The sequence below is a fragment of the Octopus sinensis genome, linkage group LG7 (genome assembly GCF_006345805.1).
Source record: "Octopus sinensis linkage group LG7, ASM634580v1, whole genome shotgun sequence".
Classification (NCBI taxonomy): Eukaryota; Metazoa; Mollusca; class Cephalopoda; order Octopoda; family Octopodidae; genus Octopus; species Octopus sinensis.
The window spans coordinates 53,468,628-53,493,235 of NC_043003.1; the positions used below are offsets into that span (position 1 = coordinate 53,468,628).

Below are 24,608 nucleotides of genomic sequence, written 5' to 3' on the forward strand. Positions count from 1 at the left end.
TGTTTTAACTTTAAATACTTGTAACTTCTTTGTTATTAATCTCAGAAAAAAAAAATGCGATTTTCATCGGAATACAAGACTACATCAGCACAAGGTTTTCTGAAAAAAAGTTGGTAAAATTTTGAAAAACGTGAAGTAGCTAGAAGAAATTTATCAAGATCTTAATTTTTATAATAGAATACAGTTCAATCAGAATAAATTATTTCCATAGTTTCTGAAAAAAAAAGAAAATAATAACGAGTTCTAGTCTCTTCCCACACAAAATCAACAAACTATGCAATCTCAGTTACGAAAACAATTAATCCGCACTAAATGCTGATTTTGTTTCGCTATTGTTCATTCTTTAAGCTTTTATATATATAATAAAATATTAATTTATTCAATATGTTATTAAATTTAGATTAAATTATATGAATATAATTAATCTTGATTTTACTTCAGATTTTTAACAATAATTTGTTGCTGTTTCTCTCACACGGCTTTCCCTTCCGGTGAGGTGTCATCAAGATGTAAGTATGACATGTGTTCTGCTTTCTTCAGTTATATATATGTATTTATATAGCGCATCTTTATTAACCATGATCATTTTACTGTTATTTCCAGGTCGAAAGTCACGTTCAAAATTATCCTGACTTCGGATCCAAAACAGCCATACAAAGTGTAAGTATACTATATTATTTATAGTTACTTGCCACACCTGTGGAACAATATTTCCATTGATAATTCTTCGTATCAGAAGATACCGCATCGCCCCAAAGAAAAATCAAAACTTCTCAAACATCTGGTAAAGTATACGTTGTTATTATCATTATTATTATTTATATATTATACATTTTAAAGTATGTGTTTCTCAGCTCCCGTCCCGAGATTTCTAGAATTATACCCCTGTCATATACTAACATATGGAATTTATACCGTCTCTATATATAGTTGTGTATTCGTATTTTAAAGTATGTATTTATTGTTCTGAAATATGTATTATTGATACAATAATATTGAATAGTTTCATCAACAACTTTTGATGGGAGTATTTTTTTTTTAATGTTTACATAAGGAACGTCACTGTTCCGAAATGAAAATCGTCCGTATTTCAAGTTTTCTTTAGCTGTATATTAAGCATATACAAGGTGATTCAAAAGTACCTTTAGCATTTTTCTTTTTGCTTTTATTTTAATTACATATATAACATGTACGTACATGATATATATATAATACAAATCCAGAACAGAAGAAAACACAAACATCATCATCATCGTTTAACGTCCGCTTTCCATGCTAGCATGGGTTGGACGGTTCAACTGGGGTCTGGGAAACCCGAAGGCTGCACCAGGCCAGTCTGATCTGGCAGTGTTTCTACAGCTGGATGCCCTTCCTAACGGCAACCACTCCGTGAGTGTAGTGGGTGCTTTTTATGTGCCACCGACACAGGTGCCAGACGAGGCTGGTGAACGGCCACGCTCGGATGGTGCTTTTTACGTGCCACCGGCACGGAGGCCAGGCGAGGCTGGCAATGGCCACAATCGGATGGTGTTTGTTTCGTGCCACCAGCACGGCGGCCAGTAGGAAAAAAAAAACAGTAATCCAACATCGAGTGCTTCAAATGTTTGCACACCACAAAGTTCAATGGAACTTACTGAAGCAAGCCCACACACTTGTGGCATTACCACGGGCGGCACCTGGGTACAGTGAGCTGCCTATGATGACAAGGAATTAGCTGTTAGTGGCCATCCTCTCCAAATGTCTCAAATGCCACAGGCTGGAAGAAATGGTTCACTGACAAGTCCCAATATTTAGGGATCTTGTTCCGTTTGGCTCCAGATGCAGTGACCCTCCCATTTACCACAGCATCCAGGATGTGGAACAGACCAAAGGAATCACAGACAAGGCACCTACTTTTTACCCAAGGACAAAGCGTAAGACCATCTGGTTTCTTCCCATCACTTCTGGATAATCCCACTGGCTCCAGAACTAGGGCATATTAACCTGAGCTAGGGCCCACTTAATGATTAAGTTAAGCTCGGTGTGATGAGGGGGAAAAAAACCAGGATTTAGGTGGCAAGACATTTTTAAAACAACCTTTGTAATTTGATGTAAATAACGTTTCATTATATCTGTGTGTGCGTGTATGTGTTAGAGAAATGTCATCAGCAAAAGTTGAAAGAATATCTATAGTTCTAATACAACAGCAACCCTGTTCAATTTTCCAAACATACCTAGTTGGACCATCCCGGGAGGTTTGAATGGCAGGGCAGTGAACCAACTATTCTGAAATCTCTGAGCCATGGCCATCAAGATTTTATTCTCACCAGTAAGTGAGACAGGCAGATGAATATAAATTCCAAATATTTTCCAAATGAAGAATGTTCTACCTAACATAGATTAGATGGTTAGTGACTTTAAATAAGGGCTACACCAACATAGATGAAAGTTAATTTGGAAAAGCATACCAGGAAGTTGAAAGAACTCACAGTTGGTCTTAGATACAGATATTAACTAACACTTATGACAGGAGGGAGGAGGAGAAAATACTTATAACATAGAGCAAAACTAGCCATTTTACAGACATTCTACTGGAGGCCACAGACCAGACATGTGGAAAGTGCAAGAACCCAGCCAAACGCAAAGTTTTATAGTGGGGGATCAATTCTGAAGTCAGTGCCATAACAGCAAATAAACAGGCTTGGAAAGACTGGAAGGAAGAAAGTGGTGGAGAAAAACGCTAAATAGTTAAAGAGAAAGCTGAATGCCAAGTACACACCACAAAGAGAGAGTTATAAAGGAATAAGTTTGCACATGTTTTGCATCAAGAGTATGAGAGGTGTGAGGTGTTGTAATTTGATGTGAATAACTTTTCATTATTTCTGTGTGTGTGTATGTGTTAGAGAAATGTCATCAGCAAAAGTTTAGGTTAAGGTTATGAAAGTTATAGAAAGGATTATTGTAAAATTGATAAGGTACATGGTTAGTCTGAATATGATACAGTTTGACTTTATCCCCATCACAAAAGTGGATCCATTTCCCACAGTAATAATGTATTCTGCCTAGCATACAGTAATTTTTCCCGACCTTGCCTTGAGTCAGCAATCTCTTATTTTCTCAATAGCATGAAAAAAACATCTAGTAAAATAATAATAATGAAATTATTGTATACAGTGCTCAGGTGCACCACAACTTGTCAGAAAGTGCATATAAAGTACATGGAGTAATGTAAAAATGTCTGGAAAGCGAACAATGTATGAGTCAGATACATGCTTGTGTGTGTATGGAGGGGAGAAAATCAGTGTAGTGTTGGCGAATCTCAGAAAGTACACTCCTTAAAGTGGTTGGTGAATTGAGCAAAAAGAAAATCTCTAGATTTGAAAGAACTCTGTCTTGCAGAAAGCAAGTAAACCTTTATAGTACTGATGCCACAGAAAAGTGCATCCAGTATGCTCTGTGAAGTGGTTGGTGTCAGGAAACCAAGCCGAAATTGAGGCACTGAAGACATGTCTTCCAGCCGATTAGATTCTGTCAAATTAGCTCATGCTAACATGCAAAGGGACGTAAAACGATTATGATGATTATCTAATACATACAGAGTTTTAATCTTTTTTTTCTCTTCTTTTTTGAGATTTTTTTGTCTTATAACAAACTATTAATATTTCTATTTATTAAGGAAGTGAGCCAACAGAATCATTAGCATGCAATGCAAAATACTTAGAGGCATTTCATCTATTTTTACATTTTGAGTTCAAATGCTGCCAAGGTGAACTTTGCCTGTTGTCCTTTTGAGGTCAATAAAATAAGTACCAGTTGAACACTGGTACAATGTAATCAATTCACCCATCCCCTCAAAATTATTGGCCTTGTGCCAAAAAATTTGAGATCAATATTTCTATTTATTTTATATGCATTAAATCTTACCTCTGAATCTGAAATCATTCTTGACAGCTAAATTTCTTCTTGATAAGGAAAAAGTTATCTTTTTTTGAATGAAAAGTTCTTTGAAATTCTCATCAACTCATCTTCACTATAGCCAGCACTGCTTCAGAGTATTGTTTCAACTAAAATTATTGAACTCACCAAATAGTATATTTTTTTTCATTCCATCTTTTCAGATTAAGTGTTCCAGAAAAAGCACCTTTTACTGCTGTTTTGAAGTTTGCTGCAGAGGAAGTAAGTACATTGTCTTTTGGAGTGTTTTTTTAACGTTCTTCCTTTAATTTCAAATATAATTTTAGAAATTTGTTGTTGTCTTAGAGCAACTCTGATGCAGCAGACTTATGACTGAAAACAATTCAGTCATGATCACCCTGTCATTTTGGTGTATGCTTAGTACTTTATTACCTGTTGTAGTCTTTCCTTTTAAGATGAAATTGTTCCAGCTGAAGGAAATTTTGGCTACAATTTCTAGCAAGTCAAACAACAACGTTAGGTTCCCTAATTGGTTTGTCACAAATATGTTATTTACTGCTGCATGCTCGTAAAAAAAAAAAAGAAGAAAATGATGACTTCACCAGTGCCAGTGCTATATAAAAAAAGCACGGTACACTCTAAATTTACTAGGAAGGGCATACAACCATAGAAACCATGCTAAAGTAGACATTGAAACTTGACAATTCTCCAGCTCATTGAATCCTGTTAAACTGATCAGTTCATGCCATCACAGAAGACAGATGCTAATGATGCTGATAACTTACATTTAAAAACCAATGGTTAGCAAAAGTTTCTTAATTGGGCATATGCCTAAGAAGTTTGCTTTGTAGTATTTGGTTTTGTGTTGAATCACACTTTGTGCAAATCTTTTACCATAACTTCAGGTCAACCCAAACTTCATGGGTAAAATTGAATGAATAAGAACTGTGAAAGTCTGTCATAAAGACTTTAATAAGTCTTTTCTCCATTCTTGGAGACCTTACAAAGATCTTTAACATACTATGGCTAAGCTATAAAAAATGCTGTAGTTCTAACTTTTTTTCTACTTATGTGAATCAGAATCATTGGCAAAAAAAAACAATGCTTGCTTCTCACTTTGCTGTTTTGTTTTCACCATATATTTCTATAAATGTTTATTTTCTTAAAAATACAAAAAAAATGTATTCAAAGTTTAGATTATATTTTTCATATCTTAAATTTTAGTTCAAAGTTCCTGCTGACACAAGTGCCTTGATAACAATGGATGGAATTGGCATAAACCCAGCTCAGACTGCATGTGAGTAGTTGCTATAGCTTCTTAAACAAGAACAATATTAAAAGATCTGTTGAAAGATAGTGAATATAACATAAGAAGTTATGTTAACAGGAGACCCTAAAATCTGCTTAGGCCAGTATGTATGTTTCTTAAACCGTGAGCTGTTTATAGAAACAATCATTTCTAGCTATATTATGGAAACTTTTTCTGTTTAGCTTATCTGAAATGTGATGTACAAAAACATCTATTCATAGTTATCTCTGGTTCATTTCTTAACCTTCATATATTCATCTGTTCTATTTCTTTCATTACAAGTACTAAAATAGATTTCTCACAAGTTTTGAGAGAAGTAAATAAATTAACTTTAAATTTTGGTGTAAATTATTTCAATCTCTTAAATAATCATTAAGCAAACAGTTTACACTGTTGTGTCTGGGGAGAGTCATTTTCTTTTTGTGCCTTATAATTTAACACTCAGCAGTAAAATTTCCACTTATTTCTTATTTTTATTTTCCTAAAATTTTCGTTGCATCTTGCAACCTTTTCTATAGTCTTGACTCTCATTTTTGAAAATGAAGAATTTAGTAAAATAACATTATCATTATTATACTGGTATCTTGAACATAAACTAACAAGTAATTTTAATGAAAGGTTTTAATTTAGATTACTTGAGGATAGTGCTTGAGTTTAAAGTGAATGAACCACACTTGCGATGCATAAGTAAATTCAAGATAATCCATTAAGGGATTAACTAACATAACAAGAAAACTGTATTCCTTTCTTCTTCTTTTTCAGCTAATGTATTCATTAAACATGGCACAGAACTTCGATTAATTCCACGTGACCGAGTAGGACTTCTACAAAGACACTGCACATCAGAATTATCTTAATTTATACTAACGCCTCATCTCTACATTTAGTGTAGCCTAAATCATAACTGAAAACGTTTAACATTGTGTTCAAATTTTATTGAACATGTAACTGTCTTGTTAAAATATTAAAATATACCCTCAAAGAATTGTTGAATAATCTGTTTGACTTATGTTTTAAATTTCTCTGAATAATGATTATTAGAAGGCATTATTTTTTTCCAGATTTGCTCTTAACTTTCTTAAATTATTCTTCAACATTTACAGTCATCTCCCTTGCTCTCATGCCTAATGTCGTCAATCAATATTTCTGCCAGCTTGCCAAAATATATGCTCTGCTCTCATAAGAAATGAACTACTGTTGTTATTGCTTTTATTCTGATAAAAATGTTCTCTCTTAATTTTGTTATTTTCTGTACTTTATTTCCTCAAATTTTTAGAATTAATTATCCCTCGTTATATTTTTAGTGACTTTACTAAAATGATTTTTTTTTCTTATATTTTGAGTTTCTTAGAAATTTAAAGCACTTGACATCATTATTTTTATTTTCAATTAAAGATAATCTATTTGATAATTTTACACAGCTTCTATGGTAAACTTCCCCACCGAAACTTACTGTCTGACAGATTTGAAAATATAACTATTTATTCCACACTAAATGATTTTGGTCAGGAAGACAACTGATTCCTCATTTGCAGTGACTTCAAATTGCTGGGATAAAAAAAGACTGTTTTTACTCCAAAAGCCTATCAACAGTTAAAGGTCTGGAAAATTAACTGTAATGTAGCTTCAACAAATGTTTTAACTATCTTCATTGTTATAACATTTGTTTAATTTGTCTTAGCCATGCTAATGCACTGCCTCTAAAGTGGAAATAAATTAATATAAAAAGATCAAATGTATGACCATTCATTGTAGAATATCCTTCAATAGAGTCAGCTCTATTGTTATGAGAAAAAGTTAAAGCCAGAATTGTGGTATTTTTCTTTTCCCATTAGCAATAAATGTAAAAGATGAATTGATAATTGAGTGCAGACTTTAAAATGGAAACTTTTCAATTCTCTACTGTTACTAGCAAATAGAAACTAGTATGTCTTTTAAATATATCTTCCAGTAATAAAGTGTTCTAAAAAACTTAATTCCTTGAATGTCAATTCCTAATAGGCATATTCTGAAAATAGCAAAAATATAAAAGACTGGTTTAAGTTTAGTTCTGGGAAGATAGACACCTACTTCCATCACATAGACAACCTAGCATGTTGGGTATGTCATTCTATATCTCTCACTTAACCAAAATTCTTAGTGGAATATTAAAAAGTACACAAGCCAAACATTACATCCTACATCTTGAATAAATCACCATAGTAATGATTTCATGACCATCAGGAAACCAATAAATGCCTTGTGCATCACATAACTTATGTGCTCTCTAACTTCCTAAATTGCTCTGAAAGTGATTCTTTAGTAGATAAAACCATGATTAATACTACCCATTTTGCTTATAATTCTTCACCACCCTCACAAACATGCACACACGCAGTATATGTACACAGCTGCCAAAGTATGAAACCACTCTAACTCTAAACCATTGCATTCCTGAATGTTGCCTTGCTCATCAAACTATTCAGGATCTATTCAAACATGAGGCTTTGCCCTATTCCCATGAACAGCAACTTTTCCAAACCTGCCAACTTTTGACACGACATCTCAAAAGTTATGGAAACAGTCAACCACCTAGATTATTACCTTGTTTCTCTTCTTAGTTTTCATAGAGCCAGATCTTCCATAGATCTGTCCTTTGACACTCTCAACTTTGAAAACTTCAGCAAAAGCACCATTTTTGTTGTTTATCTTCTTCAAACCTTGGTCAAGTAGATGATTCTTCCCCCTTATTTAGAAGTTTGTACTGGGGGTGATTTAATCAACTAAACCCTTCATTATAGCCAGTCTAATGACTGAAGCAAGTGAAAGATAAAAATAGAATCCATTATTGATTTCCATATGGAGATCAACATTGCTGCTACATGAAAACATATTGAACTGTATCCACTAAAGACCATCTGATTGATTGGCAAAGATCCACTTAACAAAATGCTACAACTTCTAACACACAGATGGATTTTTTTCCACTGTCTCTTCAAGTGCTTCTACAATAACTTAGGGGCTTTTGAACTGGCAAGCTACATATCTTGACAGACATGCATCCAGTTCTTCTCCATTCTTCATCTGTAATCTAATTCATCATCAGCTACTCTAACCCACACTTACCAGTTTGTCCAATCCTGCCGAAAGTTTATTATATGGCTGGTAACCCAGATTAAAATAGACTAAAACCATGTATGATTATGTATTGACATTTCATACTTTCAATTCTTGTTATTTTTGCTTGGAATGTGTATGGATATTTTTTATACATACTAAAAACAGTCTCTTTTTTTTCTGCCCTTTTACATATTAATACCTCTTCTAACCATTATACGATGTCATGTAAGACTAGCAAGCTTGCTTGCTATGATGTTGAAACAGAATTGAATTGCTTCTTGCAAGATATCACATGACTAATGGTAACTAATCAACAAGCTTTATTAATTCTCTCAATTAAATTTGTGTGTTTTCAAAATAACTAAGAAATGAAGTAAAACAAACTTTCATATTTTGAAAACATACAAACTTAAATCATTCATGCAACTAAACCTTGCTCCAAAATTTGAAACTTATTATCTTAATACAATACATTGTGATATTATTATCAGGTCTTTAAGGGTGACACAGATGGTAATGTACTCAGCAGTAATTAATTTCATTGATTAATAACAGAGTTCAGATCCTGCCAGCATTGCATTTTATCTTACCATTGTTCTCCAGGAAATAGTCATGTTCAGTTAAATAAACTACAGTTGCTCCAACAAATAATCTTTGAATGTACGTACAAATTATATTGTGCAATAGAAATTTATACAGGGTCAAGAGACCAAGTAATTGGAACACACCAAAACCAAAATATGGCAGTAAGCAGAGACAACAACAACTTGGCAGATGGAGTATCAAAATAAATGCTTTCTAAACTTTTAGTTTTTCTCTCATCGTGTTGTGTTCAAACTCGGTCACTTCTACCTAAAAATAAATACCTGAAATAAATTAACATCATTTCAGTTAAAACATTATCCAAGAGCCATTAAAAAAAAAAATTATTTATTGAGCCGGTGGCGCATAAAAAGCACCGTTCAAACAATGGGCCTCCCAGAGGTAGAGATAACTGGCTGAGACCTTTGGCAATATACTGTGTTTGAGAAGACTTATCAAGCCAGGTGATATCAGTGTTACACAACTGGCATGTAAAAAGTACCCTCTACACTCTTGGAGTGGTTGGCATTAGGAAGGACATCAAGCTGTAGAAACCATGCCAAATCAGATTGGAACCTGGTGCAGCTCCCCAGTTTCCAGTCAAACCATCCAACCCATGCCAGCATGGAAAACAGCCGTTAAATGATGATGAATGGAAATGTTTTGTTTTTCCCAAAAATACTTTTTCTTTCTTTCTCAAGCCCTAGGACTTATAAAGTCAGTTACCCAATTTCCATGGCATATAACTGACTGAGATCACAGCAGTTTCCCAAACAGGACACCAGTCCATTGCAGGGATTCAAGGCTACCATTTCTTTTTTTTTTCTAAATGGAGGGTACAAATCAATTACAGTGACCATAGTACATGACTGGTACTGTATTTCATGATCCCAGTGGAATGAAGGACAACGTTTACCTTGGCAGGATGTTAATTTAGAACAAAGAGGCAGAAGAAATGCTACAAAGCACTTTATTTGACATGGTAATGATTCTAACAGCTTACTACCTTAAAAAAAATACTGCCATTAAATATCAAACAGCAGTAGAGAAAAAAGCAATAAAATCTTTTGTCTGGAGGTAAACTTTTTATTCAGTTGAAGATAATGAAAGTATAAGAAATGAAAATGTTTATAATTATTTTGTTTTTTAATTGTTGCTGTAAAAAAAAATTTGTAGGCACATTTTCAGAAGGCAGTTGGCAGTTAAAGGCATTTTTAGAAAATTGATCTTTTTCCCTCTCTTCTGTTTTAGTTATTTTTAATTCTAGCCAATAGACTAGTGGAATGATTTGTCATCATTACAATTTGCCTAGGTCTGTCTCTTCAAACTGCTTATTCTACTGCATTTATAAACTCAAAAGTGGAATAGTGAAAGATTTCATGGTTTATGGAGTTAATTTCAGCTAAGTTTTATTTATATTGAAAAAAAAACACTTTTTTTAAAACCTTAGAATTGAAATATTTCTTCATTGTTTTATTCATGAAGCTAGAATATTGATAAAACATAAGTTGGCACTGCAAAGGATGTGGTGAACCCACCTGTGAATTCTAACCTCAAAATTGGAAAGGTTAGATAAAAAAAAACCTCTTAAATTGCTAAAAGACACTTAAATTTAAAAATACATGCACTTAGCAATCGCATTATCAAAAAGTTTGAATTTAGTTTTCAAAGTCTTATAAAATGCTAATAAAATTTAAGTAGAAAAAGTAATAAGAATAAATGTTTAAAGTAGATACTGGCCATGTCATAAGGACTGGTTTAATGAACTCTATATGTAATATAAATAATGTGAAAAATTTTCAATTTCATGCCCATGTTCCTGTGTATTTAGCAATTAAATAATTCTGATGATTAAACTGTTGTAAAAGGGCAATGTATAGACTTGTGACGGGTTACATTTTTAGTGAAGCGGAATTAAAAGTATATAGTTGAAATTTAAGTAATTACAGAACCATATATCATAGAAAACTGAAGAGAACCAGATTAAGCTCCTTACTGAGAGGAATAAGAGTGTATAAAATTTTTAAAATGCAATTTGACAGGAAAGAATGGTAACTGAGATTATGTATCAGCTAGAGATGCTAGGCAGTTTGGAGATGCTGTGTAATTATTTAATGAGCAGTTGAATTGTAAGAGTAGATGAGATAATTAAAATGATTTTGAGAATGCTGAGCACAGCAAAATGGTTTGTAAGGGTTATTAAATACATACACGACCAATGCTAAAAACTATAAGAACCATAAGCCAACAATAGAAACACTATGACGTTGCCTGACTTGTTGCAAATTGCAACCAAATTTCCCTCAAATCACTCTATCATCTTGAAGAAACGACACGGGGAGTCCTAGATACACTGAAAGCATAAGAAGATAGGATGGTCATGGTTGGAATGCTCCTGATCATAGGCAGTCTAAACAGAGTTGACCTGGGACTAAACAACAACCATTATGACTATGAATATATTTTACCTCTAAAAAGAAATTCCTTTGCATTGTTTCTTTTCAACAGGTCTAACAATTCAGGAATGGATACCCTGGCTTGATTATTTCAGATACAGCATGGATATTTAAGACTTTGAAGTTGGAATAAGAGTGAAAGAAACTGGAGATAAATAGGGGCTGAGACTGAGCAAATGAAATAGGATATGCTTTTAGAAAAATATTAGTGTTGTGTTATTGCCAAAAATTGGTTATATAATGTATACAGTGATATTTTTCACAGACTGACAATATACATGAATCTTTCTCAGGCAGTGACTGTGCTTATACAACTATTAATATATGTAATCATACAACACAGTGGTGAAACACTCTAAATAATAATGGTTATTTAGGTTATTTGCAGAATTACCAGTTCATATGTTAAATGCATAAGTGTATTTAATAAATGTGATGTGAGTGGCAATGAGAGAGCTGAAAAAAAACCCCACAAGGCATGAGAGCCTAAAATTAAATTTATGCAGCCTATTTAAATAAAAGAAAAGCAACTTGATTCTTTCAGTAGAAATATGTACAATAGAAATATAAACTTTCCGTATCATTAAGATGGAGAATAAAGGCATATACCAATGATAAATATGATGACATAAAATATATTTCATCGTGTGTGTCTATCTACCTGAATATTAATCAGATGAAAAATCAGAATGATGCATGTATGATAAAACTCACAATCATCATCATCATCTTTTATTATTAGTAGTAGTAGGATTGATAAAATAAAGTATGTCGGGTACTGATTCTTGGTTGATAGTATTAATTAAAACCACCGCTTAGATTTCAGGCCTTGCGCCTATGATAGAAACATTATTATCATTATTTATTATCAGCAGCAGCAGGGAGGTGGGTTGGCAGAATTGTTAAAGTCGGACAAAATATCTTGTGGTATTTACATCCTGAGTTCAAATCTTCCTATGGTAAGTTTGTTTTATCAACCCTGGAGGAATGAAAGCTAAAGCACCATTATTAGTACTGAAGTCAATTTAATTGACTTTTCCCCTCCACCTTGTACCTATGTTAGAAATTAGCTGTGGTGGTGGTGGCGATGGTGCTGTGTCATGAAAAACAGGGATGGTGAATTCACTTGAACTACATTTCTAGTGATGACACCTTAGTTTATAGAAAGTTTTCATCAAAGTCAGGTTTTCTCAGGTAAATAAAAAAATTTTTGCCGGAATATGAAAAAAAGAGATTCGAGATGAGAAACACCGATTGTTTTGACTGACTAAAAATCTAATTTGAAGAAAAATAATTTGGATAGACTCCCTCCAACACACTAAAAATATATTTTTAAAATGTTGAAGAAGACGAAACATTAAACAGTTACTGCTCTGCTTAGCAATGGAAATAGGAATGGTTTCCAAGAAACATATGGTTGTATAAGATACTAAAAAGTATATTATTTTATATTTAGAAAATAATAATAATTTCTGAAATAGAAAAGATTTAGCTTCTTTTTCAAATCTCAGATAATTTGAGACCCTAATCTCTAGTGGAAGTATGACCTACATTTTGAGATTATAGTAGTCTGTATTTCTTTTCTCAGAGTATATTTGAAGCCAGTGAAATAAGGAGTTAATCATTTTGTTAGTAAAGATAAGATTTGTAAATTATGCCTGTTCATGCATTGGTAACCAGTGTTAAATATGTACTTCTACTACAGGGAATGTGTAAGTAAAATGGTTTAGAAGCTTTTGAATTTTCTTGTGTTGCCTGGAAGATACTGAAGAAGAGGGAAATGCAATTGTCAATTTTGGAAACAGTAGAGGAATTAATAAGAATTTCAGCCTGATCAACAAAGAACAATTTGCTGATATTATTTTAGTGTTATATTGAGCAGAATATGAGCAAGTAATCAGTTGGTTGATATGTCAGATGGAATGATTTTGCCAACTATGACTTCTGATTTAGTGGGTGGTGGGTAGTATGAGGTAGCAATTGATGATTCACAATGGCAATGGAATTAAAGATGATAAAAGGTAAATGTTACATTTAAAACATTCGTATATTAGCATTTTATACATGTATATTTTTTTGAACATATATACTTTTATTAACTTGGCAAATTTTCTGCAGAAACAAACTAGAAACTCATTATCTTCCATAAAAATAGGCTTCAAAATATCAATTTCACAGCTGGCAACTTAGCATACTTGATTGAGCTTTTGTCAAAGTTAATACATCATGAAAGCACTTTAAAAATATACACAGAACAGACGGTTTATTTCTTCAAAAAATATTCCATCTTTCTTTTTCTCTCTTATCTAAAAATGTACATCATATTTTATGAAAACAGATACAAAAGATAAAAAGCATGTTTCCAAGTTGATAAGTAAGGGCAGTGGAGTAGCACAAATGATAGAGCACAAAACTAAATTACTTCATTACTTTATCTCTTTCCTGTCTCAGTGGTCATTAGTATGGATTCCATAGAGCTAGATACATATGTGTCGACTTGCTCTACTATATGAACCAGTAGTGGTCTTTGCTTTTCATAAAAATAATGATGTTACCTTTGTCATTAGCTAGCCCTTCTACTATGTTTTCTATGAGAGCCTCTGAGTTAGATCTCCTTCTTATGAATTCTATTCATTTCTCACTTCATACATTGGAAGTCATTCTTTATACTTTCTCTTCTAATTGTATTTCTTCCATTTTTTTTCTTCTTCCCTTCATATACTACCAAATCAGAGGTACCTCATAGCATTTGGTTATGTCTCCTTTGGCTCCTCTCATCCTTTGGTACACCAATGACCTACTTGCTGTTACTTAAAATAAAAAGCACTCATAACTATGAAAACGATTCCTTATTAACCATTAACACACAGTTGTCATCCACATGCAACTTACACCCATCATATCAGGCTTGCATTGTTTCCATATACAGACTTCAAAAACGTCTTCCAATGAGAATATTCTTCAACAGCTTGATGATATAATCACTCCACATGTCAAAGCAGCAAGCACTCCTCGTGCATAAGCAACCCTGCTAAACCCTTGAAACTGCAATACCACTACACTCAACACTTTCTGTTGATTGTTCAGTGACCAAAACATTTACATTTCCAAAACAGCATTGCAAGTGCTCAACTTATCTTTAGAGCCAGAAATTATTTTGGCTTTGATCAATTGCAGAATCTCTATAAATCTCAAGGGCCCTGCTGGATCAGTTCTGATGCTACACACAGATATACATTCTAGACCACTCTGCAAAAAGGCCCACTACCAAATTAAAACAGTCTCTGAAGTACCAAGTCACATACCACCTCCACCTAATCACTCACTTTTCCTTTCAACACCCCTATTGTGATTTACCAACCAGGCCCCATGCTAAATACTTAGATCAATCTTTGTTCTGGAAATTCCACTCTACCACGTTTTTTTTCAGTCAGAGATAGTCTCCATGTGCCACAGTACTGCACATCATCATCTGACAAATTAATGGAAAGTATTTCAACACTTTACTTCAAATAGCACAGATTGTTTTTGCCTATTATCTCTCCAGCTTTGATGAAACAATTACCAGTCATTTGCAAGAGTCAATTCAATTGACTATCTTCCTCTTGCAGATATGTGGTAATGTAAAAAATTATTTCAAGGTGTAGAAAAAAACTACAGTTTGCTATGTCAAAGATGTGTAGCTCCCAATTCAATTATACTTAAAAAATAACGTATCATGTTGAGATGGAGCTCACAATTATAAGCTATAGATCACTGCATAATTAAATACTTAACATTCTGAGCTCCAATATTCATGGGACTGGATAAGGCAATGTGAAACCAAATCAGTTCTTCCCTTGAATCACTATAAAAGCATTTATATGTGATCCAAAAGTTTATGAGATGTTACTTTTAAAGTGTTAGGTCAGTAGAAAACTATTTAGAAAATGGATTACTTTTTTTTTATTTAATAAAAGCTAAAATTCAATGAAGCTTAGTGAATGCTTATGCACACATGAAGGTGGAAGTAGAGATTGTCCAGTGGACAGAGTATGAATGAAAAGGAAGCAATTTAGGAAACAGCAACCACTATCAGTATCAATGTATGTTCCTTTCTATGAAAGTCTGACTACATCAAGAATGTATAAAAATTGCAGTGATAGATGAAGACATGCAACAATTAGAGAGAAACATTTAACAGGGTCCATTGAAAGCAGGTTTCTAGCTTGCAAGAGACAATTACAAATGGGTTAAGAAATGGAACGAACATCAATGGCATTTACCAATATATGCAGTGGAGAAGACTGCAGCAATAGGTAGGTAAATGGTGGCAAAGCAACAACTTGATGGTAGGTGTTAGCCACAGAAGAGTAGGCTATGGAAGACTGAGAAAGTAATAGTAGAGCTAAAGAAAATGCCTGAGAAAATTGGGCTGCACACATAAAGTGACACAAGATTGTTTCCGTGGAAATGTACCGCACTTCAGAACTATTCAAACCCTTCTTGCATAGAAAATCAGATATTTAGATGGTGATGATATACATATATATATTTATATATATATATATATGTATGTATATGTATATTTATATTCCAACTAGAACCATATTAGCAGAGCATATTGGTATATTTATTCTTATCTCATTACCCCTTAACGTAGAAATTTATCTTTACGCACATTCCTAAATTCAAGCTCTGTAAAACCAAGCTTTTCATTTATCAAACAGCAGATTTTTTGCCTTAAAAATTGAAAAACCTTCATTTAACAATGGGAGAAAATCATTGTAATATACCAAATAAAAAGGGAGAACCTCATTCAAATCCAAATGAGTACATATAGACTTGTAAGCATATTTTTTTTAAATGTTAAAAAAATTTAATTTGTTTAGTTCTTCCTCCATTTTTCAGTAAGAGTTGATGAGTCAATCGTTTTCATATTAAAGAATTTACATTTTTTTTTTTTTACAGTCATGTTTTAATATAATTTGTATTCACATGAATTTGTTATAATGATTCATGGGCTCATATTTAGGTTATATAGTTCAAATTTCTCTTCCAAAGATTGGAAGAGAAACCATAGAGTATAAAGAAAACATTTGCTTTAAGAGAATATAGACAATATTTGATAGCATATAAATTTCAATGATTATACAAACATACAAAATTTTACATATCAAAATGCACTTAAATATATAAACTATGCTATTTTTACTCATATATATATATTTATATATAGACATCTCAATAATACTGGTCCCACTTATAGTAAACACGTTTATATATCATTAGTCTTGTATGTATGCACATATCATCATATAGGACAAAAATGTAGTTAAAATAAACCATTTAGTCACACACACACACACACATACACACTCATACACATACATTCATAGCAGAAACAACAATAACAATTTCCATTCAATATATATATATACAGACAAGATGCTGTGGCGATCCCAATTTCTTTCAGAGTTTGCTTATTGCCAATCACTTACTCTTCCTGAAATAAAAAGAGATAAATAAATAAATACATGATAATAATAATAATAATAATAATTTTGGCACAGAGCCAGCAAGTTTAGGGAAAGGGCTACATCAATAAAATTAACCCCAACGTTAAACTGGTACTTATTTTATCGACCCCCAAAAAGATGAAAGGCAAAGTCAATCCTGGCGGAATGTGAACTCAGAACGTAAAAACAGATGAAATGCTAACGGTTCTGCCACCTCACCACCTAAATAATGATAATAATAAGATGTGGCACACTAACGGTTCTGCTACCTCGCCTAATTATTATTATTATTATTATTATTATTATTATTATTATTATAATATGTGGCAGCTATGAGAGTCAAACATGAAGGTTATTCCTATTGTCATAGAAGCATTGGGTTCAATACCACCCAATCTGAAAAAAACATCTGAAAACCTTAGAAATACCCTACAATCTAGGTGTCTTGCAAAAGTTGGCATTGCTTGGAACTGTATGCATATTGTGTAAAGTACTGTCTGTCTGAGGTCTTTGTGACTTGACAAACAGTACAAACCCCTGGTAGACACAATGTCTTCAATCAACAACCTCACGATATTGTATACTGTACGTCTTAAATAATATTAATAATAATAATAATAATAATCCTTTCTACTGGAGGCACAAGGCCTGAAATTTCTGGGGAGGAGATTAGTCAATGACACCGAACCCAGTGTTTCACTGGTACTTAATTTATCAAACCCGAAAGGAAGAAATGCAAAGTTGACCTCAGCAGAATTTGAACTCAGAACATGAAGACAGACAAAACACTGCTGAGCATTTTAACTGGCATGCTAACAATTCTGTCAGCTCACCACTTTAATAATGATAATAATAATAATAATAATCCTTTCTATTAAAGGCACAAAGCCTGAAATTTGGGGGGAGGAAACTAGTCAATTACGCTGACCCCAGTGTTTAGCTGGTACTTAATTCATCGACCCCAAAAGGATGTAAGGCAAAGTCGACCATGGCGAAAATTGAACTCAGAAAGTAGCAGCAGACGAAATACCACTAAGCATTTTGCCTGGCATACTAACAATTCTGCCAGCTGGCCACCTCATTGATAATAATAATAATCTTTTCTACTCTAGACACAGGGCCTGAAATTGGGGGGGGGGGGGACAGTCGATTAGATCGACCCCAGTACGCAACTGGTATTTAATTTATAGACCCTGAGGTATTTGTCTTGAAATAACATCATTTGGTCTGAAACAACATGCTAGCCATAAGAGATATTATCTCAATACAAATATTACAGTAACTGGTTTTTCAACAATGTATGATACATAACGGACTATTTTAAATAACTGATATGTTTTTTTTTATGGGGGTGTAGGGAGGGGGATTGTTCTGCTTATGGGAAATATAATGTATCAATAAACACATACCCATTCATCAGAGTCAACTCCTTCAGTTAAATCTTGTTCCAATGGGTCTTCTCTTACATCCAACTTAGATGTCATTGCTCCAATCAGCTAAATAAGATAAAATGCAAATCCCCAATCAAATAAGTTTTAACAAAGATAAACTATTTAACATCTATTGCAGAATGTCTGTTCTAGTCATAACCATGTTCCCATCTTCAGCATGCTGAGGAAGCTGCTAAATGGTTGCTTGACCTGCTTGAAATGGCAGCAAAATTTCCCTGAAAACATACCCTACCATCTTAAATAAATAAATACATAGGTCAATGTGCCTTAATCATTGAAATAAAAGAAGCACAAGATGGTCATGGTTAGTATGCTTTTTGATCATAGGTCTGCTCAATTAGGGTTGACCTGGGGTTAAACAACAACTTCACCCTTCCCTGTCCTGTTTTGAACAAGATCTTCAGATAACTATTTTAGATCATTATTCATTTCGTTTTATTTTATGATACTATTACACTGACTTAAAGTAAATTGTAACAGTACTCATTGAGAAATGTTCAAAAATGAAGAAATAACAAACAAAAAATGACAATGCCCCAGCATGTGCACAGCCCACTGACTGATACTAGTAAAAGAATAAAGATAACTAAATTTAAAATGATGGCTCTCCTAAAGGTGACTATAGAAGTATCTTCCATAGGATGACTAAAAGCTTCTCAATAAAAATACTTAAAAACACCTGATGGATTTCACCTATCTTTTAATCTCTTACTGGTTACAGTCAGTTAGTTGTGGCCATGCATGGGTGATCAGATATATTTCATCTAATTTACTCTTTAATTAGTTACACCCAGCTAGCTGTGGCAATGCTGGGGTAACACCATTCTACAAACAGAAAAGCTTTGTCAGTTGCTATCATAGCGTGTTAATTTTTTTTTTAATTAGGGAGTATGCATAATTATTGCAAATTATATGCAGGTTTTTTCCAATGAGTATAAAGTTTTATTATGGGGTTTCTTTAAATTACGCAAAGGTTATTCTAAACTATGTTTTGGAAGCAACACAGTCACATTACATATGGGACAATGTAATCATTCAACATATTTAAATTTCTGCAAGCTGATGTGCTGCGTGTAGAATGTAGAATGAGAAATCATATAGTGACAGGAAAGTGTGGAGGTTCTATTAGTTAATTGGACTATGAAACAGATCTTTGTCCTCATTTCTCTTCTAATTTTTGTACATTTTACACAACTCTCAATTGGTATATTTTCTAATTATTACCAAGGAACGACGACGCTTGAATATCTTTTTCACGTGCCACCGGCACAAGTGTCTGTAAGGCGACATTGGTAACGATCACGCTTGAATGGTGCTTTTTATGTGCCACCAGCATGGAAGCCAGTCAGCTGCTCTGGCATGATCACGCTTGGGTGGTACTCTAAGAGCTCCACTAGCACGGATGCCAGTCATCGAATTTGAATGCTAGTGGAGCGCTAAGAGCACGATCCAAGCGTGATCATTGGCAGAACAGCTGACTGGCCTCCATGTCAATGGCACATAAAAAGCACCATTCGAGCGTGATCATTACCAGCATTGCGTTACTAGCACCTGTGCCGGTGGCACATGAAAAGTCATTCGAGCGAGGTCGTTGCCAATGCTGCTAGACCGGCTCTTGTGCAGGTGGCATGTAAAAAACACCATTTGAGCGTGACCATTGCCAGTACCACCTGACTGGCCCTCGTGCCCGTGGCACATAAAAGCACCCACTACACTCTTAGAGTGGTTGGCGTTAAGAAGAGCATCCAGCTGTAGAAACTCTGCCAAATCAGATTGGAGCCTGGTACAGTCCTCAGTCAAATCGTCCAACCTATGCCAGCATGGAAAGCGGATGTTAAATGATGATGATGATATATTATACCCCTAGGCTACATTTTAACTCACAGAGCTATTATTATGACTCATAAGGTGTCAACATTGTCATTCATTATGTCATTGTTCCATGTCAGTAATGGATGTCGTTACTTTTTTAGTCATATTAACCCAAAGTCTTCATTAGACTAACTAAACAGCTTCTCAGCTCTCTATAAATGACACCTTGACTTTCTTTGCCATATTTATCTCTGATTTTATGAGTAGCTATAAAGATCCATGCATTCAATCTTAACAAGAGGAAAATTTATTCCAACTTACCCTATGTAAAAAGGGTAATAGAACATAAAATTCAGATCAGAATTTAAAAATCTAAGGAAAAATTATAATGATTTCTTGCATATTTGTAGATGAATACTTTGTCAAATTATCTCCAATACATGCCTACAAGTTATTTTATCAATGTCAGAGTATTAAAGGCAATGCTAATTCCAACAGAACAGCATTTTGAAATGGAATGTAAAGAATCGAAACATTTAATCCAGTACTAATAGCATACTCGACTATTACTGGGATCACCAAAGTAGAGAAAAACATGATATTTAGTAAATCTGAATTTGAAAGGGGTCAGTGAATGGCATTAATGCAAAGGTTTAAGAAAATATTTCTTCATTGTACACAGGGAAAAAAGTTCAGTAAACAATTGGCAAAGGTTTTTTAATGCTTCTTCAACAGGTTACAAGTTCAAAGATAATGTGCAAACAGGAGTAGATCTCATAAAAAAATTCATCTTTTCTCAACGACACACAACTAAAGACTGATGTACATGCAAGGACAGTGGTGTTGTGAGGGAGAAGCTGTCTGACCTGGGTAACACTTTTAGATGGGCAGCACTTTTGGGCATGCTGTATAAAGTTGGGGATCAAAGGGGCAGGGGACAAACTCAAGGGCTGCCCCAGGCAGCATACACTCAAGCTATGCCACTGTGCAAGGAAGTTTATGAAAGGAGTGAGAGAATATTAGAAAGCAAAAGATTAAATTTTGGAAGTGTATTTAAGTTTACCCTCAAGTTCAGTCTAGAAACAAAAAGAAAACCGGAATTATTTTTCTTGAAATCAAAATATTTACATAACAAATAATAAAATTTATAAAGCTTTAAGATACATATATGCATGTATGTATATATATCAACAGTTGTGTAGTCAGTAAATGCTACAAATAGATATACTCACTATTCCTATTTCCCACTTTTTGCCAAATTTTTAATATAATTTCCAACCATTACAACCATAATCAAATTATGGGACTAACATAACAAGGGTAAGTTTTTATACATAAAATGATTCCTGTTGAAGCAGACCATTACCATGACCAATGACCATCCAGTGACAATGTTAACTTTATTATAAAGTCTTGATCTTGACCATGTCTAACATGTAAATCTAGCTAAATGGCCAACTTATGGGCCCTTATCCTCTTGTCTATAGAACCAAAGCATGATGGAACTTTCCCTGAGCCACATTCAGTTAAACCTGATATGCCCTAAAGTTGAATGATCTCCATCCCTCACTTCAACCTGTATGTCGACGACCTATTAGCCATCACCACCAACCATGCCAGTTTTATGCGGATAATATCACCCTTAAAATATCAGTTATTTACACACACACACACATATATATATATTATATAAAACAGTTACATTGTGGAAGAGGCAGTTAAACCACTATAAAATATACAAAACCTGTTACATTTACTTTCTTAAAAATAGTTTTGTCACACTTCAGTGATCTGATCACCCACACAGTTCTAGGAAATACAAAAGAATTATGTCAGTGATCAGGTCACAGAAAGGTAACAAATTTATGACATTTTATGATAAATAAAACAATTTTTAAAAAAATACAAAATTGACTGCAACAGTTAGATGCTTTTAAACAAGTAAAATTACACTCCTGCATTGTTGTAATTGTTTTACTTTCAACACATAAACTCAGATCAAGTTACATACCAACAAGTACAACTCTAAAATACGTAAATATTATATATATTGATTAAAAGAAATTGTTACTTGCACTGTGTACAATAACATGTGAAATGACAATCAGAATATTTATTCTTAATGCATTCCAACAGATTTAAACACAAAATATACTTCTTGCTCACGAGACATGTCAAAATACTGGTGTCCCAGAATCCCTTGCACCAATAAACCACGTGTGCCATGAACACACTGTCTTTATAGAAAGAAGTTGTTCTCCAGTGATATACATAACTATGACTAGCATATTTTGTGTTTGAATCTGCCAAATCACATTAAGAATAAATATGCAAATCATTATATACATCATCATCTTTTTATGATATGCATGAGTTTATATATGTAGTTGTTGCTTTTGGCCACCCAAAATGTTACAATTGGTTTCACATCTGTTATTGATCTTAGCAATATAGGCAATTAATCAGACCTGTTGGCTAAAAGTACATAACTTCTTTACTAATCTGCACTAAACAATCTTTTTGTGTGCACTTTTTTCAGATTTATGAACAACTGACCAATCAAAATATGTGTGTGTGTGTGGAGGTGCAATGGCCCAATTGTTAGGGCAGCGGGCTGGTGGTTGAAGGATCGTGGTTTCGATTCCCAGACCAGGAGTTGTGAGTGTTTATTGAGCGAAAATACCTAAAGCTCCATGAGGCTCCGGCACGGGGTGGTGGTGACCCCTGCTGTACTCTTTCACCACAATTTTCTCTCACTCTTTCTTCTGTTGGCGTGCTTGCTTAGCCAGCTGGGTGGCATCATTTGAAGGCTAAAACAATGTGTAGCACATTGTGACTAGTGATGTATAGCAACATCTGATGGCTCGGTCAGTCACGTGATCATGTGATTATTTATATATATATATATATAAATGGTAAATGAAAGATGCAAGATGGAATATATGAGAATTTGGCATATGCATAACAATCACTGTGAAAATGACCGTGCTTTACCAGTAAGCTACCAGGTGTAAACCATTTGTTTAATTATATATATATATATATATATATATATCGGTAGGCGTTTTTATGTATACATACATACCTCCTTTTTCTTCATTTCATCAGTCTTGAAAATTTCAGGATCTGTACTGTCATACTTTTTTTGTTTAGTTGAAGGAGTTGGGGCTTTACTCACTAGAAAAAAGATAGAAACAATTGTTATGATATATATTTAACTAATGACTGTGTATATCTTAAGAAATGATACAATTTAGTTGTAATATTTTGTTTTGGTTTCTTTTCTCCATGCTATAGGTAAAATTACTAAGCAAACAACATAAACAAAACAACTCTGAATGTTTTCTTCTAAGTCTACCTACCAATTTACAATAATGCTTTACCCAGCTTGCATCCACCATTAACATCACTTGCCCAAACCAGTAAAGCCCTGTCTATTATTAATATCTGCATTTTTTATGTTCAATTGTTGTCTAAATTCACTTCCAGCCTTTCTTTTCACATACGAACATTGTACACCCATCAGATCATACATTTGGTTCTCCTCATGTGTTTTTGTGGGATGCCGTCAGCAGCTGTGGAGCTGACCGGAATTTGGGGCTGACTGGAAGAAGAAGAGGCAGGAGTGATGCGCGTGCAGGCAGGGGAGCATTGGCCCTTTTCGATCAGGGTAGCCGACAGAGCTGGACGTGTGAGCTGCTATTTTTAGCGTTCAGGTCGGGCCACGTAGAAGGGCACATTACTGCCGGAGAGGTCTGTGTCGACGAAGAGAAGGTAGGTGTCTTTATTTCAAATCTCCCGCATACACCACAGTTTTAACTGTTACTTAAACACCAAGTAGATCTCAGTTATAAATAAATTATGCAGACGTCATCTTTTTTTTTCTAACCTTCTTTTTACTGGTTTCAGTTATTGGGCTGTTGCCAAGCTGGGGTTTAGTCAAACAAATTAACCCCAGTGGCAGTAAACAAACCAGCACTGGTTGTCAAGCAGTGTGAGAGACAAACACAAAGTTACCCACACACACGCACATATATGAAGGGCTTCCACACGTTAAAAGCACTGGTGTTGGTGTCACGTAAAAAGCACCCAGTACACTTTGTAAAGCGGTTGGCATTAAGAAGGACATCCAGCCATAAAAAACCATGGAGCCTGGTGCAATCCCTGGCCTTACCAGCTCTGATCAGACTGTCCAACTCATGCCAGTACAGTGAATAGACGTATGAGGATGAGGATGATGATTATTAAAAGTAAAATCCTTTTCCGTACTTACTGCCATATTTTATTTAAATCTTAATCACATCAATATAGCTATTCCATAGGAATCGACATTACTACAGTTTTTAACCCCAGGTGGGGCTTGCTCCAGCTGGTTATCAATGCAGTCTGCACCCAATATATATTGCAAGCAGAGGAGTGAACCCCTACCATGTTCTAGCAGATAATGGGATTACCAGAATGTGTGGTTTTGGGCTATATGTGCCAGTTGAAATTCACTCATAAGGCA

At 34.1% G+C, this 24,608-nt stretch overlaps 2 protein-coding genes across 3 annotated transcripts in view; one reads left to right on the forward strand and one right to left on the reverse strand.

The window, feature by feature from the left end:
* The first annotated feature begins 435 nt into the window (after positions 1-435).
* Positions 436-6,440, forward strand: LOC115214026 (ubiquitin-fold modifier 1). The gene is made up of 5 exons (XM_029783047.2): positions 436-509; positions 604-660; positions 4,098-4,155; positions 5,119-5,191; positions 5,966-6,440. Coding segments are annotated over exons 1-5 (285 nt in total). The 5' UTR covers positions 436-507; the 3' UTR covers positions 6,061-6,440.
* A 3,514-nt stretch (positions 6,441-9,954) lies between these two features.
* LOC115214296 (coronin-7) overlaps positions 9,955-24,608 on the reverse strand; it is a 150,358-nt gene continuing 135,704 nt past the window's right edge. Inside the window, exons 25-28 of one of the 2 annotated variants that reach the window (XR_003881888.2) lie at positions 23,187-23,278; positions 21,165-21,177; positions 18,248-18,334; positions 9,955-16,825 (exon numbers count right to left, since the gene is read on the reverse strand). Coding sequence is in view for 1 of the 2 variants with exons in the window: in XM_029783449.2 (XP_029639309.1) it covers positions 16,817-16,825; positions 18,248-18,334; positions 23,187-23,278 (188 nt within the window). In the remaining variant the exon portion in view is untranslated. The remainder of the gene's footprint in view (positions 16,826-18,247; positions 18,335-21,164; positions 21,178-23,186; positions 23,279-24,608) is intronic. The other variant, XM_029783449.2, reaches the window with a different exon arrangement.